Source organism: Gigantopelta aegis, chromosome 3 (genome assembly GCF_016097555.1).
Source record: "Gigantopelta aegis isolate Gae_Host chromosome 3, Gae_host_genome, whole genome shotgun sequence".
NCBI lineage: Eukaryota > Metazoa > Mollusca > Gastropoda > Neomphalida > Peltospiridae > Gigantopelta > Gigantopelta aegis.
This window is the reverse complement of record NC_054701.1, coordinates 74795983-74813939: the sequence shown is the minus strand read 5'-3', so window position 1 is coordinate 74813939 and position 17957 is coordinate 74795983. Positions and strand designations below refer to the sequence as shown.

Sequence of the window (17957 nt, the reverse complement as noted above, 5' to 3'; positions counted from 1 at the left end):
TATTTTCAAGATTGTACCTAATGCTATGCCATAACAATATTTCCTCACTGTAATACAATGAAAAGGCAAGTAGCCATTATAAAATGTTTTCAACCAATACAGCCTTTTTCTATTTACTAAAATTAAAATTGGTTTGCTTGATATTTGAATATCAGGTAACTATATCCCAAAGTGGGATACTAAATTCTCAGGTCGGATACCAGATTTTGAAATGTTTGTATCCAAATGGGATATTGCACAACATTTTTAATCTCGAACACTGAATACACATGAATACACTATAAGAACTTACTTGTCTCTGATGCTAAATCCTCGCTGGTTTTCCAGAGTTCTAATAAAAATCAAGATGAATGTCTTCTTATTCAAAAGTTGTTGGAACTGCTGTAGACCTTGGTCCGAGAACCGGAACCGACCATTTTTCTGCTGTCAAAACAACATACTGTTAGTTTTGATTCTCATACTAGACCATGTAGCTACATCTTTTACTTATAACCAGTGCATAATTATCTCCAACACATTTTACAACAACAGATTTCAATGTTCAAGGGTTGTGGTTAGCTTTGCCTTTTCACCTATTTTGTTAATGATTTGTTGGATTCCTATATACTTTTTAAGTGACCAGGGCTGGTGCTTATAAAACATTTAGAGTCCAGACTTGATCTCTAATGATGTCACACACATACAATTTGTATGGCGTTGTCATGACTCTAAATGTTTTATAAGCACCAGGCCTGGTTGTTTAAAAATTATATAGGAATCCAACAATTCATTAAAAAAATGTGTGAAAAAGCAAAGCTAACCACAACTCTAGATTATAATATACACTTTAAATGTTTAAATTCTAAATGCTGTCAGGTGATGGTATTTTTAAAACCATGAAAGAACTATAAATGAACTGTTAATATAACTGCAGATAAACAAATTATTATAACTGTTTTTAATCCAAGCATTCTTAATTCAATAAATAGGGTTTTTTTAAAAATCTAATAACTTTTAAGGTACCTTAATTCAGGACAAAATAATTGTTATCATTTGTTCTGTTTCAGTGTAACAGTTTCTACGTCAACAGTACATATAGTCCATGTGAGAAAGAAAAAGGAAGGAATTTGTTTTGTTTAACAACACCACTAGAGTACATTGATTTATTAATCATCGGCTATTGGATGTCAAACACATGGTAATTTTGACATATAGTCTTAGAAAGGAAAACTGCTACATTTTCTCATTAGTAGCAAAGGATCTTTTATATGCACCATCACACAGATATGATAGCACATACCATGGCCTTTGATATACCAGTCGTGGTGCACTGGCTGGGACGGGAAATAGGAGAGAAAGAGATTTGTTGAGTATAAAAGGCAAGTTTTACCAGTGGTGGGTGTAGTATGACGTGGTCGGACATCCCAGGGAAGAGGACCTTGAACGTGTAGGAGTGATAATCCCAGAACGGAATCCCGCTGGACACAATATCTCCGGTAAGATCGGTCATGTCCGTCTGTAGCTCGGCAAATGCTGAAAATTTACAACAGGTACTTCAAAAATTAGCCATTAAAAACAAGAGTCTTTATATAGCCGAGGCCTCTGAAAATTGTGTGTACGATCGTGTCATTTGTGTGTTGCTCACCCAAGTTCAGTTTGGGGTTAACCTATTTTTTCATTCATTCATATTTAGGACATGATTTACATGGATGTAACGGGTTGTTCAACATGAAATGCATTTTGCTAATCTTTAGTTCTCAAAAGCCTGTTTTACTACTGATGATACAATAGTGTAATACACGTTCTTACAGAGCCACCAAAACTCACTCGAGGTAGAGAGATTCAACCCCACTGCCTACAAGACTTAAGGCCTTATAAGGCTGGTGCTTTAAGCCAGCATGCCATCAAAGCCTATAATTACAAACAACTAATCTCACCTTATTTACATTCATTCTGGAAATGCTCGAGGTAAAAACGCTCATATTCTCACCTTGTTTACATTCATTCCGGACATGCTCGAGGTAAAAACGCTCGTATTCTCACCTTGTTTACATTCATTCCGGACATGCTCGAGATAAAAACGCTCATATTCTCAGCTTGTTTACATTCATTCCGGACATGCTCGAGGTAAAAACGCTCATATTCTCAGCGTGTTTACATTCATTCCGGACATGCTCGAGGTAAATACGCTCGTATTCTCACCTTGTTTATATTCATTCCGGACATGCTCGAGGTAAATATGTTCGTATTCTCACCTTGTTTACATTCATTCCAGACATGCTCGAGGTAAATATGTTCGTATTCTCACCTTGTTTACATTCATTCCAGACATGCTCGAGGTAAAAACGCTCATATTCTCAGCTTGTTTACATTCATTCCGGACATGCTCGAGGTAAAAACGCTCATATTCTCAGCTTGTTTACATTCATTCCGGACATGCTCGAGGTACATACGCTCGTAATCTCACCTTGTTTACATTCATTCCGGACATTACTCTCCAGGTTGTCGAGCTGGATCTGCAGCTTGAGGTAGATGCGCTCGGCCTTGGTGCTCTGTCTGCGGTAGATGATGAGGATGAGCACAATAACGAGCAGGAGGAAACCCCCGCCAGCAGCGATCGCGGCAATGGCCTCCTTCGGAAAACTGAACTTCTCGGGAACATCGTACTCAACTCTCCCAACCGGGAACCGCAAGTTGTTGATGCTCACCTACAAACAAGACAAACTATGAACTTACATAAAAAAGAAATAATGAAAATGTTTTTTTTTAATTTAGTAGTACAGTGAAATCTCTCTAAACCGGACACCCTAGGGACCATGAAAAATGTCTGGTTTTGAGGGAAATCCGGTTTACAGAGGGTCTGGTTTTGCGAGGTTTCACTGTATTGCTGGCATTATTATTGAATTAGTAATACAATATAGAATTGGGAGTAAAACTAACAGGTACTTCAAAATAGTATTCATCAAAATTAGCCACTAAAACACGGAGCCTGAAAATCATGTGTACAAATTCTGTCATTTATGTGTTGCTCACCCAAGTTCAGTTTCAGATAACCTATTTTTCATTAGTTCATATTTAGGACATGATTTACATGGATGTAACGGGTAGTGCAACATGAAATGCATTTTGCATGTATACCCTCGGCATAATCCCGAATGTTTTCAAATTCTTTTCAAATCACTGGCATGATTTTGCAAGTAAGGTTTTGATTAGTCGAATGAAAGGTCAACTGGACATGAGCACTAATGGGGTGCTGTTAGATCCACAGGTAATAGTAATTAATCAGTGGGGCTAATTTTAATTAGATTAACAGACAACTGACCACAACATGGGGTAGTTCTTGTTTGTCTGCCTTGCCCTCGTTGTCCACACCGGGGGGTTGTTCTGGGGGAGGAAGACACACAATCTGTGTTGATGACAACGTTGTCACGTTGCATAGCTTCTGGCCAATCAGAACCAAGACGTCACGCTTTTCAGCTGCTAGTGTCAGATCTTTGCCCTGAAAACAATAAAGCAATTAGTAACAATGTTTAAAATGTAGCAGATAATTAAATGGAATTTTGAGATCAGTGGGTGATATTGTTTATTTGATACCTGCAAATGATATGCTTGTCCTGCACAAGTTATTAAGAAAAGCTGTTGGAGCTAAAATTACCTTTAATGAATATAAAATATCTCTTTTTTTCAGTTCTAGTTGAAGCAATCTCATGGCTGATTTCTGGTTTACAAATAATATACAGTACTGGGTACTATTTTAATCTACAAGGAAGTCAAATTATTTTATGTGCTTGTTCTGAGTAAGTTGTTATCAAGCAAAGCCACTGAACCTGGTGGAACATTTTTCTTCCATATATACTCTCAAAAGCCTCCAGATATTATGGAAACAATTGCTTCTGATTGCAAGTCATCAAAATCACAGAAACAAAATTCCACTACCTATTATCATATAACATTAAATCAGGGCTCGAAATGCAGTGTTAGTACATGCACCGGTGCATGCTGATTTTTGCCTGTGCATGTAACTTTTAAAACTGGGTGCACGCGGTGCATGCTAATATTTTTCAAGTACTGTGTATTGCGTATACTAGTATCCTGTTGTTTACCAGATTCAGATTCAAGTTGTTGAATTTTGCGTATGCATTTTGTAGTCTGTTCATCACATGAAAATTATAACTTTTATCTTATGGGCGCATCCATTTTGTATCCCATAATCCTACTTACAACAATGGCGCCCTTTCGGTCATTTCCGTGAAATATATTTGCGAAAATTGCCGGCAATATCTTGGTTATATCCATGAATGGTATTAGGGAAGATGGTCGAGACCGACTTTGGGGTATCCACGTGCATAACACAGTTGTTGTCGTCACTGACAAATTGAACTCTGCCAGATCTGTGATCAATACAAAGTACCGTATCTGCCTTGAACATTTTCAACCTCAGATATGGGCACTTGATCAGATGATTTAAAAAAGTTGATAACTTGCTTAATACAAAACACAAATATTTGTACGTTTTTGTAATAGGCCTATTATAGATTTCTGTAAGGCGTTTACGTTGGGTGAAATTTTCAAATTTGATCAAGAATCAACAGGATTTATCTTGCAGAATTTTAATGGTGCATGTAACTTTTTTTTCATTTCTAGCCCTGCATTATTCACCATTAGTAGCATTACCATGATTACCAAAAACCAGTTTGCAGTGGGTTCTGATGAATACAGGGCACAAAAACAAAAACAAAAATCTTATAAAACTGTATATGCTGAAGCCTGTGGCAGAATATTTTTCTTTCTTCTATATGCTCTCATTATTGATACAGATATTGCTAAAATTTGATATTTATTCCCCCTTCAAACCCTCAAATTCAAACAAAAATCACTCACCTCAATGATCAAAAGCTCTCCCTTGAACGTTTTAACACCATGTTGTTCGGTGAAGTTGTAGACCACTGGGTCGGGATAATACTGCATGGTTGAATCCAAATCGGCCGCTGATGCCGAGAGGTTGAGCACGGACTTCACCCAGTCCATCTTGAAGGCCAGCTGCACTTTGAGTGTGTCCACGGACCTCTTGGATGGACTGCTCCATGATGAACGTTTCAGACGGGTCTGATCTCGGACTGCTGCTGGTAGGGCAGGAGTCGGGCACTGCATGATGGCACCATTCAGAACATAACAATCCTGAAATCACACCACATGGCATACATAATTCTGATTTTTGGTAAAAAAAAGAAAAGAAAAAAGAAAAAAAAGAAGCAACATAGACATCTTATTTAAATGCTGAAATGACAGCATGTGTAATCTATAATACCAATTTCTTGAGAGAAAAAAACTTGGATATCTTATTTAAATGCTGAAATGACAGCATGTGTAATCTATATTACCAATTTCTTGAGAAAAAACTTGGATATCTTATTTAAATGCTGAAATGACAGCATGTGTAATCTATAATACCAATTTCTTGAAAAAAACTTGGACATCTTATTTAAATGCTGAAATGACAGCATGTGTAATCTATAATACCAATTTCTTGAAAAAACTTGGATATCTTATTTAAATGCTGAAATGACAGTACATGTGTAATCTATAATACCAATTTCTTGAAAAAACTTGGATATCTTATTTAAATGCTGAAATGACAGCATGTATAATCTATAATACTGATTTCTTGTAAAAATTAATATCTTATTTAAATGATAAAATGACAGCACATGTTATATATAGTTCTGATTTCTGATAAACAAAACCACCCATAGATTTCTTATTTAAATGCTGAAATGACAGCATGTGTCATCTCTAATATATTTACTAATTTCGGATAAAAAAACAAAAAAAACATAGACATCTTATTTAAATGCTGAAATGACAGCATGTGTTATCTATAATAATGATTTCTGGTTGAAACAGAGATCTTATTTAAATGCTAAAATGACAGCATGTATATGTATCATCTATATCAACTTATGGTAACATCATAAGATTCTTATTGAAATGCTGAAAACAGCAACAGCAAACATCACCTTTAATACTCATTTCTAGTACAAACAGGTCTAAAAGTTGTTGTTTTTTATTTTAAAGCTGAAATAACAGCAAATATTTCCTATGCTAATTGCTGAAATAACAGCAAATATTTCCTATGCTAATTGCTGGTGGAAAAAAAATCTTATTTAAATGCTGAAACAGTATATATAACCATTAACACTCATTCCTGGTACAAAATGGTCTACACGTTTGTTATTCTGAATTGTTTTTTGGGCCAGAATTGAATATCATTGTGTTGTTAGTTTTTGATTAAGTTCCATGTGGATATCCTTTTTCTTTTCAATTCTAAGCTTACGGTCATATGTTTCAGATTACAAGTTTTGTCATCAAATTTATTTTTTGAATTTTCTGACGGATACTGAATACTGATTTTGATAACAAATTACAAAGAGAAAAAGATATTAACACAAACATTCTGAAAAACCAAACTGAAATTATTATTATTTTTTTTTTTTTAAGTTTCATATAAAATTTTGAAAAGTTTAAAGTTTGTTTTGTTTAATGACACCACTAGAGCACATTGCTTTATTAATCATCGGTTTATGGATGTCAAACATATGCTAATTTTGACACAGTCAAAGAGAGGAAAAAGGCTACATTTTTCCATTAGTAGCAAGGGATCTTGCATATGCATCATCCCACAGACAGAATATCACATACCACGGCCTTTGATATACCAGTCGTGCTAAAATGTAGAATGAACTTGTTGAATATAAGCTTAAACTTACTGTGGCCTTGGTGGTGATAAACTGGTTGTTAACAGCAGGAATGTAAGCAAACATCTGTGGCTTCTGGATGTAGCGGAAGTGCTTTCCATGCACATTCAGATATCGGCCACCACTGAAAACATAAATTAATACATTTTAGATATATTGTCTCTTTTAAAACAATCATATCAAAAAGAATGAATGAATGAATGTTTAACGACACCCCAGCACAAAAAATACATGAGCTATTTGGAAGGAAGGAACGAAGGAAGGAAATGTTTTATTTTATGACACTCAACACATTTTATTTATGGTTATATGGCATCGACATATGGTTAAAGACCACACAGATATTGAGAGAGGAAACCCGCTGTCGCCATTTCATGGGCTACTCTTTTCGATTAGCAGCAAAGGATCTTTTATATGCACCATCCGACAGACAGGATAGTACATACCACATCCTTTGTTACACCAGTGGTGGAGCACTGGCTGGAACAAGAAATAGCCCAAAGGGTCCACCGATAAAGTAAGTGTATGACATATCAAAAAGGAAGAATGAATGTTTAATGACACCCCAACACAAAAAATACACTGGCTATTAGGCGTCTAATAAAAGATAAGTACACTGTATATGACACACCAAAAAGAAAGCACGAATGTTTAGTGACACCCTAGCATAAAAAAATACACTGGCTTATGGGCGTCGAACAAAAGTATACACTGTATATGACACACCAAAAAGAAAAAATGAATGTTTAATGACTCCCCAGCACGAAAAATACATTAGCTAACAAAGGTAAGTATATGACATACCAAAAAGAAAGAATGAATGTTTAATGACTCCCCAGCATGAAAAATACATTAGCTAACAAAGGTAAGTATATGACATACCAAAAAGAAAGAATGAATGTTTAATGACTCCCCAGCACGAAAAATACATTAGCTAACAAAGGTAAGTACATGTATATGACATACCAAAAAGAAGTCAACATCAACGGCAACATCATTAACCCACGATATAAAGTTAACCCATGGGACATTTTATCAGCAAGCAGCCTTTTACATGTGTTAAAATATACTGATAGTTAACATGCAATATTTAATGCCTCACACTGGAATACTTTTTCACAGATCAATTTCCTTTAAAAAAAACCCTCAATCATCATAAAACATTTAATGGCCACCACTGGTATTGTATTCCACCATGAAGGAACGTAATGAGTAATGTTGAGTTTTGACATTCAACTTTTTTTTAATGACTGAAATTTAGGACAGCAACAAAATTATAGAAACATTCAACCTCACACAAATATCCAGGTCAAAATATGTGGCCTTCACAGCAGTATCTGATACTGGGAATGTAATACAGTGCAACCTTTCTAAACTGGACACCCATGGGTAAAAGTAAAAAGTCTGGTTTTAAAGGGTATTCAGTCTAGAGAGGTTTTGTCTGCCCTGATATTTAAAAAGGAATCGTGAAAAATGAGGAACTTCTAAACCTTTGAACCACCAACCAACCAACCAACCAACCAACCAACCAACCAACCAACCAACCATTCATTCATTCATTCATTCATTCATTGAGGGAATTCTGTTGTATAGGTCTGGTATAGTAAGGGGTTGTTGATTATAAGCTTAAACATACAGTACTATGATTTCAAAGTGAATCAAGTACATGTAAAAACAAATTAAACTGCCTTATACCTTCACCATTTATAATGTAAAGGGAAAACATAAAATTATATTAATTTATAGCTTTTCTTGATATGGCTGCCATGGTAACAACATGCATAAAACATATTATTACATACAATAAAGGAGAAGATAAAAGATTACATCAAGTGAAATATTTTCTTTTAAAATATAATTGACATGGAAACAAATATGGTAAATAAAACAGAAAGCATTACGACTATGTTATTTGCACTACAAGTTATTTATTTATGAGCCGATTTTTGTTCTATATTGCACAAAAAAATAGTTTTTGTTTTTTTTTTAATTTCCAAAACACTTTTACTTTTCTTCTTACGTCAAATCAAACCGAAATTATTTACAGAAAACAATAGTTCATGGAGGCTGGGACAACTCATAATTTAAAAAAAAATTTAATCAGCCCAAATGTTCTATAAACAGTGTAATTTACCTTGCAATGCTTTTCAATGGGTTGATTCTCTCGATGACTGGGTCCTCTCGGTAGAAGAAATCTCTGGAGAGGATGAACTCGCGGCCATCGTAAAACAGCTTAATGGGAGACCTGGGGGTGGCGTCCGGCACTTCCTTCGTGACACACACCAGAGATGTGGCTGTCACTGAGGACCTGAAGTGATAAACGTTATCAAGTGTAAGACATTTAAATATGTATAAAAATATTTCATGATTTAAGAATTAGTGACCTGACATAGATGTGCGATTTGAGTAATATAATATTGTTATAATTAGTTTAAACAACTCGCAATGGATCCATGAGGTTTTTATGCCATACCAACCAGTGGCCCAAGACTAGTACACCAAAGGCCATGGTAAGTGCTGTCCTTTCTTTGGAATCCCTTATTTTTATTTAGTAGTAGCACATTTCCACATTTGCTAAACAACGATCCTTCACTTTTCAAGATTAATAAAGTACACGTAACAAAATATTGATCTTTCATTCCTGAACCATGTTCAAGATTTTATAGAATTTTTTTTTTTATGACAATGAAATTCTTGTGTAATAAACAATTGAAGACAATGCAACCAATGAAGATAGTCAACAAAAGTATAAAGACTATACATAAATACAATGTATAAAGACTATACATAGATACAATGTATAAAGACTATACATAGATACAATGTATAAAGACTATACATAGATACAATGTATAAAGACTATACATAGATACAATGTATAAAGACTATACATAAATACAATGTATAAAGACTATACATAGATACAATGTATAAAGACTATACATAAATACAATGTATAAAGACTATACATAGATACAATGTATAAAGACTATACATAGATACAATGTATAAAGACTATACATAGATACAATGTATAAAGACTATACATAGATACAATGTATAAAGACTATACATAGATACAATGTATAAAGACTATACATAGATACAATGTATAAAGACTATACATAAATACAATGTATAAAGACTATACATAAATACAATGTGTTGTAACAAAAGCTGATATTTGTTCCATTTTGACCTATGTATGCACGCACGTAATGTACATACACACAATCACATAGATAGGTCTACTTACTTGTCCACAATGCATCGCTCATTGCCAAAGCTGGCCTCTATTTTACTGCCAGTGTTTAGGTCACGTCCATATATGGTGATTCTGCTTCCTCCGGATTTCGGACCATTTGATGGCTTAATAGATGTCAGCACTGGGCTCTGGAAAAACAAGATGGCTCAGGCATTAATTTATAATACATGAAAATACTTTACTTCAATATGGACAACTGCACAAAAAAACAACTTTATGTATATGACTATTAAAGCAGTAATATTGTCTTCAATATACTCTACAGTGACAGAAATAAGCAAATAATGTTACTAGTCCACTGGACAAATACATCTCATCATGAAAACGTATAGGAATCAAGTCCCTGTTTTACAAAGGCATTTTAACGCTAAGATCACAAATACATCTCATCATGAAAACGTATAGGAATCAAGTCCCTGTTTTACAAAGGGATTTTAACGCTAAGATCACAAATACATCTCATCATGAAAACGTATAGGAATCAAGTCCCTGTTTTACAAAGGGATTTTAACGCTAAGATCACAAATACATCTCATCATGAAAACGTATAGGAATCAAGTCCCTGTTTTACAAAGGCATTTTAACGCTAAGATCACTTTGAGAAATGGAGCTCAGGTCGAAAGATTTTTGTATAAAAGGAAACTCTACCCAAACTGATTAGCAGCGACTAGCAAAACTCTTACCCTGTAGTGAAAAGGTTTGTCGTATTTGGCCTGGGCCGATCCAATCCGGACTGTAACGTAACCATCAGCTATCTGTCCTCGCCAGTCCGTCCGACACACAATTCTGAAACACACACAACAAAGAAATAAAATCTCCTGTCTCAAGTTTTAATAATATTAATTTTTACATTTTTTATATTAATATTAAAGCATTGAGAATATAATTCAATTGTCTTGTTTGGGAGTTTTCAACAAATTTAATTAATTCCATTTAATAAATCTCATTTAGCTTTAAAAAAAAGAAGATTTTTACAGAAAATGTTTTTTTTTTTTTTCTAGGCTTCAGACAAAAAAAACCCATTGAAATTTCTCAAAAAGTAGAAAGTGGTCATGCTTCCCCACCCTACCACACAAATTTAATATACCTAGATGTAAATACTTGATTTAGTCTTGATTTTCAGCCAATAATATTTCACAATTCTCAAACTGTGAACAAAATGTTATTTTCTGACAGAAGAGCTGTGAACAAAGTTACCTTCTTGATGGAGAGTACTCTGAGCGGTAGGGCATACACTTCACACTAGCGACCGACACAGCATTCTCTATCTGCTCAAAGGTGGCACCAAGATTCTTGCCCACTATGGTCACGTTAGTGCCTCCCTGTATGGGGCCGGACAGTGGGTACACCTGGAAGCAAAGAGATATCAATGATTCAAATTTGTACTGAGGCATCCTTATGAATATTCAGAATAAAAAATACCCCATATATCCAAGGGTGGACCCAGAAAATATATGAGAGGGGACCACAGGTAAAAGGGTACATGGACCAACTCCCTTAAAATGGTACTTCAGAGAAAACTGTAAACAAACCGTTAAAAAAGAGGACACTTAATTTTTTTTTAATGTGGACAGATTACCCTGATTCCCTATATATGTATGGGTAATAATGCTATATCCTCTCAATGATTCGTATTGAGGAGATAATAACTGGAAATAAAACATATATATAAACACCTCCAAATTAAGCCATTAAAACTAATTTGTCATTGCAGCCGGGACATAAACTCAGTATTCACCAGTCTTAAGTATTGTGGCTTAACCACTATACCATCAAGCTTACTGCTGCCAACTAGCCTGAGTGGTGTCCTGGTTAAGCCATCAGACATAAGGCTGGTAGGTACTGGGTTCGTAGCACGGTACCAGCTCCCACCCAGTGCGAGTTTTAATGAATCAGTGGGTAGATGTAAAACCACTACACCAACTTCTCTCTTACGAACCACTAACTAACCTACTGTCCTGGATAGACAGCCCAGATAGTTGAGGTGTGTCCACATATATACAAAGGTGGGCCAGGAAATATTTGAAAGTGGACCACAGATAAAAAGGGTACAAGGACCAACTAGGACCAACTCCCTCAAAATGCTCTACAAGCACAACAACAAAAATGTCTATTGTTTCACCGACAACACAAAAACTGTTATACTCACATTGTGAATCTCAGGAGCAGGGCAGGCGACGATACTGGGGGTCTGGCACCAGGTGTTGTACTTGCAGGTCCCGTCACACCACAGACACTCGAGGTAGGGCCGGGTGAAGTTCAGGTTGAGACACAAACCACACTCAGAGTTCGCCAGTACGTGACACTTGTAGATCGTGGCTGGATGGACGAGTAAACAGAACACACATGTAATCAACAACAAATGTTTTGCAACATTTAATTCGGTTAATTAAATGAAATCAGCAGTAAATGTTTCGGGCCAGTTTTTTTTTTTTTAACACAGGTTTTTAAGTATGGTAAATAAATGTATAGAGATGTAATCAACAGTAAATGTTTTGAGCTGAACTTCTGCAAAATTTAATTCTCTTAATTAAATGCAGGTGTTTAAGCACTGTAAATATATGCAGTTACACAAATATGCAAGTCAAAAACAGTATTTGTAAATTCAGCACTTTTTGTTCTTGGATCTAAGATAAATGGATCGTTGCAGAAACATAGATTCATACATTTTAATTTGAAGGTAGAATCAAAGACTTATTTTTTTAAAACATAAACTCTCTTTACAATCTGAATGTTGCTACAAAGTCTATACATTTCAAGAACAAAATGGCATATCCAGAGCTGGATCTATGGGGGGCCCCAGGGGCCCATGCCCCCCTAAATTTTGTGACAGTTATAATTTTATTATATATTATTTTTATTTTTTTATTATCCCCTCCAAACCTCCCCCCCCCCCCAAGTTCCATTGGCATTCCACCTGGTGTCATTGGGGACCCCCTAAATGGATTTTCTAGATCCGCAACTAATATCAACATGTTATCTGACACTCCAGATCTGGTGCACTGATTGATATCTAAGAGAACATTTCTAACTGATCTACAAATGCTTTCCCTTGCTGTACCACAGAATGTTATATGAATTTTTTTTTTTTTTTTAAATTAAGTATATTAACACATGTGACTTAGTCTTTAAATAAATAAGTTTTACACCATGTTTCTGTAATGACCCACACACTCACCGATGAGCTGACTGGTGGTCTCCAGGTAGAAGTTGGTTCCCCAGTACACGGACACTGTAGCCTCCAGTGTGCCGATGTTCGCCTGGTACTCGATGGCTGGGATGGTGCACGTGATGTGGCTGGCGTCCAGTCGCTCGGCCGGAGCCTCGTACTTGAGAACACCCGTGTCTATGACGCACTTGTAATTAGCAAGACTTGGCTGAAATAAACAACCGAATAATTAGTGCTGATCTGATTGAAGGTGATAGGGACATCAATGGCATAATCTTTCAAATATATAGTCTCTGTAATGAATCTGCATACATGTGAAGTCTATGACACACTTGTAATTATCAACAAAATGATTAGTGCTGATCAGATATAGAGTTAAAGTTAAACGTTTTTTTGTTTAATGACACCACTAGAGCACATTGATTTGTTAATAATCGGCTGTTGGGATGTCAGATATTTGGTAATTGTGACATATAGTCTTAGAGAGGAAACCCACTACATTTTTTCATTGGTAGCAAGGGATCTTTTATATTCACCATCCCACAGACAAGATGGCACATACCATGGCCATTGATATATCAGTAGAGGTGCACTGGCTAGAACGAGAAATAGCCCAATGGGCCTGCTGACAGGGATCGATCCTAGACTGACTGCACATCAAGCGAGTGATTTACCACTGGGCTACATCCTGCCCTGATCTGATATAAGGTCATGGATTTATCCAGGCATTCTGTGGGTCTGAACATAGGCTCCTTCCCAAAACAAAGTGGCACTGATCTGATATAAGGTCATGGATTATCCAGGCATTCTGTGGGTCTGAACATAGGCTCCTTCCCAAAACAAAGTGGCACTGAAAATTCCCAATTTCTATATTAAAAAATTCCAAATATATATATTTAATTATGTCTGTTGTAATACACTAATTTAACAGTGGTGTACTGTATCATTCAGTGGCTTGAAAACATATCCCAAGTGTGATTTACTTGGGCTAATTTTCCTCAATCCCATCAGACATGGGACACTGATATAAGCACGAAAATAAGTTGAAATGAACCAATATTTGGCAGCAATGTTTCTTACTTTGAGTTCAGGAAAGTTGTAGCCCTTGAAGAGAACCGGTTTGCGTATTCCAACAGGGAGGTATATCGCATCCGTCTGCTCGGTATCGATGCGAGGACAGTGCAGCGAACCCTTTAGACTCTGCAGTTTACTCTATAGACACAAAAACAAAATGATTAAAGTACGGGGCACTGAAAAACAAAAACGGCAAAATTAGTTTCTAATATTATCATTCTCTGTAGCAAGTACTGATCAGATCATGATTAACTATAGTGGCAACAACAACTGCAATATAATATACTAACACAGGCCTGTAGCCAATGAGGGGGTCGGGGGTCGCTTGACCCTCCCCCCACCAGTGGCTTTTGTTTTTCAATATGCTCCAGACCCCCCCCCCCCCCTCACCATAAACCTAAATGAACCCCCTCTAAAAATCCTGGCTACGGACCTGTAACATAACAGCAAAAGAAAAGTGAATATTTGAATACAAGTTGTTTTAATGATAAAATTACTTAGGTAAAAGGACTGTTAAAATGGGCCCAAAATGTTCACAAGACATTAGCAATTTTAATAGACACAAAAACTAATGGAATTGTAAATTAATTATTTATAATAAATTAAATAAAACTAAATATTCACATTTCTTCTGTCATTCAGTATACTCGTATATAAACACAATGAAGTATATTGCTTCACAATTGAATTTTTCAGCTAGGTATAATATCAGTAATCGGGATTAAGACGAACATAAAAGGTGCACAGTTAACATCAATCTCATTTTCAACACTTCTGATGTAATTAAAACAAAATTCCGAACATTTGTGACTTGTTGGTTTGCTTGGTTACTTACAGTCATTCCTCCAATGATCTCAGGCTGGCAGTTCATGGTGTTATGGTAACAGCCGTTGTCATACACACACCAGTTACACTCAAATGCAGAGTCGGTACACTGCGAACAGCTAGAAAAAGAAAATATTTTTTATTTATTTAAGGATTGTCTGTTATTTCTTTTACATTCATCGGGAAATAAACTCCCATTGCTACGTCTGGACCAATGGGATGGTGTTATGTTGTAATGAATGTAACAGAAATTTAATTATTTAAAATATGCATCATTAAAAAAAAACCCAAGGTTCACACCCCAGAACAACCTGCCCCCCTTCATTCATAGTTATTTTTCTCAATTTTTATTGTCATTAGCTAAATATTATTTATTTCATTTCATTTCTACTCATTTCAGTGCTTATATCCAATTAAGGTTCAAGCATGCTGTCTTGGGTACACACCTCAGCTATCTGGATTGTCTGTCCATAACAGTGAGTTTGTTGTTAGTGGTTAGTAAGAAGACGTCAGCGTATTGGCCTTACACCAACTCAACTAAGTTGATAAACTCTGTCTAGAGGGAAGCCAGTACCTGAAGACGAACCATGTAACTACCAGCCATACATGTAGGGCCAATGGCTTACCATAAAGTTTGCTTTGTTTAATGACACCATTGGAGCACATTGATTAATTAATCATTGGCTACTGGATGTCAAACATTTGGTAATTCTGACTCGTAGTCATCAGAGGAAACCCGCTACATGTTTCCATTAGCAGCAAGGGATCTTTCATATGCACTTTATCACAGACAGGAAAGCACATACCACGGCCTTTGTCCAGTTGTGGTGCACTGGTTGGAATGAAAAGAAACCCAATCAGCTGAATGGATCCACAGAGGTGGTTCGATCCTGTGACACAAGCACCTCAAGCGAGCACTCAACCGACCGAGCTAAATCCCGCCCCCAGTCTAGAGGAGAGCTGGTACCAGAAGGCAAAACAAGCACCAACCAGCCTTCTGTCCAATGACCTAACCACTACACCACCCAGGGTTATTTTTGTTTAATGGCTCAGTCAAGTGGTGCTAGACCACTACACCATCTTCTCTTTCACCAGTCACTAACCAATGTTCTGTACAGTCACTAACCAATGTCCTGTACAGTCACTAACCAATGTCTTGTACAGTCACTAATCAATGTCCTGTACAGTCACTAATCAATGTCCTGTACAGTCACTAACCAATGTCCTGTACAGAGAGTATTGACAGCTGACTTGGGTGCCCAGAATGGCATGCTACAAAACTTAATTGGCTGAAAGCACGGAAATCAAATCATGGTAAGGAAAGAACACGGAGAATAAAAAACCCATACAAGGCTGAATTTACGAAGCCTGTTTTTCTTAAATCCAGGTGTTTAAGCATTGTAAATATATATAGTTACACGTGTGTAAGACATAAGCAGGCTTTGTAAATTCAGCCTATTAAGTTTGACCGTTGCTAATTTGTTGTAATATACATGTATGACTCTTATATTATAGATAACTGGAATAGAGAAGAAGCAATTATTGTCACAGAATATCCATCGTGTTCCATTAGAAATGAAAACAATAATGCACACTAAGATGTATTTAGAAAACTATTTCATATAAGAATAGTGAATGTAGAAATAATCATATATATGTGCAATTTTAGAAATAAAAAAAGGATTTATTTGAAAGACTATTTCATGTTAAAATTAGTGATTATAGAAATAATCCTATGTATACGCAGGTTTTAGAAATAAACATACGTCTTGAAGTTGCTACAGTTGTAGAAAGTGAATTTCCTTGTAACAAACAGTTTTCCCGTCTCACTCGAGTTCAGAGCCAGGGTTATAGTGCGGAATCCTGAAAATAATAGTAAGTTAATCTATGTAACATAGCTTCAGACTCAGCATAGCATAAACACATTGATTAAAAGGAAAACATTTGGTACTTTTTTTCATAAATGTTGTGTAAGATGGAACATATGCTCTAAAGTTCATGACGTTCATGGGAAACAAAGTTTTCATTCTTTTTCAACTAAAAGCATTCCTGATAAAGCAAACTAAGAGAAAGAGGGAGGGAGGGAGAAAGAGAGAGAGAGAGAAATGGAGAGTAAAAGAGTGAACGAGGAAAGAGGGAGGAGGGAGACAGGGAGAGGGGAGAGAGAAGGGGAGAGGGAGAGAAAGAAAGAAAAGGCAAAAGAATAAAAGAAATGTTTAGTGATACCAAAGTACATTGTTTAACACATAGCTGTCTGGTGTCAAACATTTGGTCTAACATTAAAAAACATTCTAACCCAGAGATGCCACTTAAGATTATTCTTTCCGTTAAGCTACAAGTGATCATGTACATGCATTCCCCCCCCCCCCCTGCCCTAAAATAGGACAGCATATACCACAGCATTTGATATACCAGCACTTAATAATATGAGAAATAATAAAACGAGTCCACTAACAGGGTTTGATCCTTTGATTCTATGCACCTCTGTTGAGCATTAGCTCTAACCACTGAAATACACCATGCTTCAAGCACTGACAAATATTTTTTTTTTTAAGTTCTCTGTCTCAAAAGGATAAAAAAATAATAGACTTGAAGATAGGGTGTTTTTTTTCTCCATTTATTGCTGTTAATAGTAGTTGACTTCTCCCGAGCAACCACTTTTTTGGCCCCAACAATGAGTGGCAATTCCCGGAATGACAGCCGCACAAACACTTGGTGCTCCTCTGACTATAGGATGAATGACAAGCACTTATTTTCCGGGATGAGCGAGAGTGAAAACATTTGCAGTCCTGGACAGGTAGTTATTAGCCAGCGGAGACCCATTTTTCAGCTCATGCAAAGCACTGTCACATACAAATAAGAAGGCTCTTGCAGGCCGGTGATTAGAGGC

The 17957-nt window shown here is 36.2% G+C and overlaps 1 protein-coding gene across 6 annotated transcripts in view; it reads right to left on the bottom strand.

Moving 5' to 3' along the window:
* Positions 1 to 17957, bottom strand: part of LOC121369071 (plexin-B-like) — a 404054-nt gene that overhangs the window by 14509 nt on the left and 371588 nt on the right. For 5 of the 6 annotated variants that reach the window (XM_041493902.1, XM_041493903.1, XM_041493904.1 and 2 more), the window contains 15 exons: positions 16834 to 16930; positions 15078 to 15186; positions 14249 to 14380; positions 13178 to 13376; positions 12149 to 12318; positions 11197 to 11348; positions 10683 to 10785; positions 9991 to 10127; positions 8869 to 9042; positions 6747 to 6858; positions 4861 to 5157; positions 3302 to 3478; positions 2447 to 2687; positions 1370 to 1512; positions 293 to 423 (listed from right to left, as the gene is read on the bottom strand). In XM_041493902.1, coding sequence (XP_041349836.1) covers positions 293 to 423; positions 1370 to 1512; positions 2447 to 2687; positions 3302 to 3478; positions 4861 to 5157; positions 6747 to 6858; positions 8869 to 9042; positions 9991 to 10127; positions 10683 to 10785; positions 11197 to 11348; positions 12149 to 12318; positions 13178 to 13376; positions 14249 to 14380; positions 15078 to 15186; positions 16834 to 16930 — 2374 coding nt within the window. The remainder of the gene's footprint in view (positions 1 to 292; positions 424 to 1369; positions 1513 to 2446; positions 2688 to 3301; positions 3479 to 4860; positions 5158 to 6746; positions 6859 to 8868; positions 9043 to 9990; positions 10128 to 10682; positions 10786 to 11196; positions 11349 to 12148; positions 12319 to 13177; positions 13377 to 14248; positions 14381 to 15077; positions 15187 to 16833; positions 16931 to 17957) is intronic. The other variant, XM_041493907.1, reaches the window with a different exon arrangement.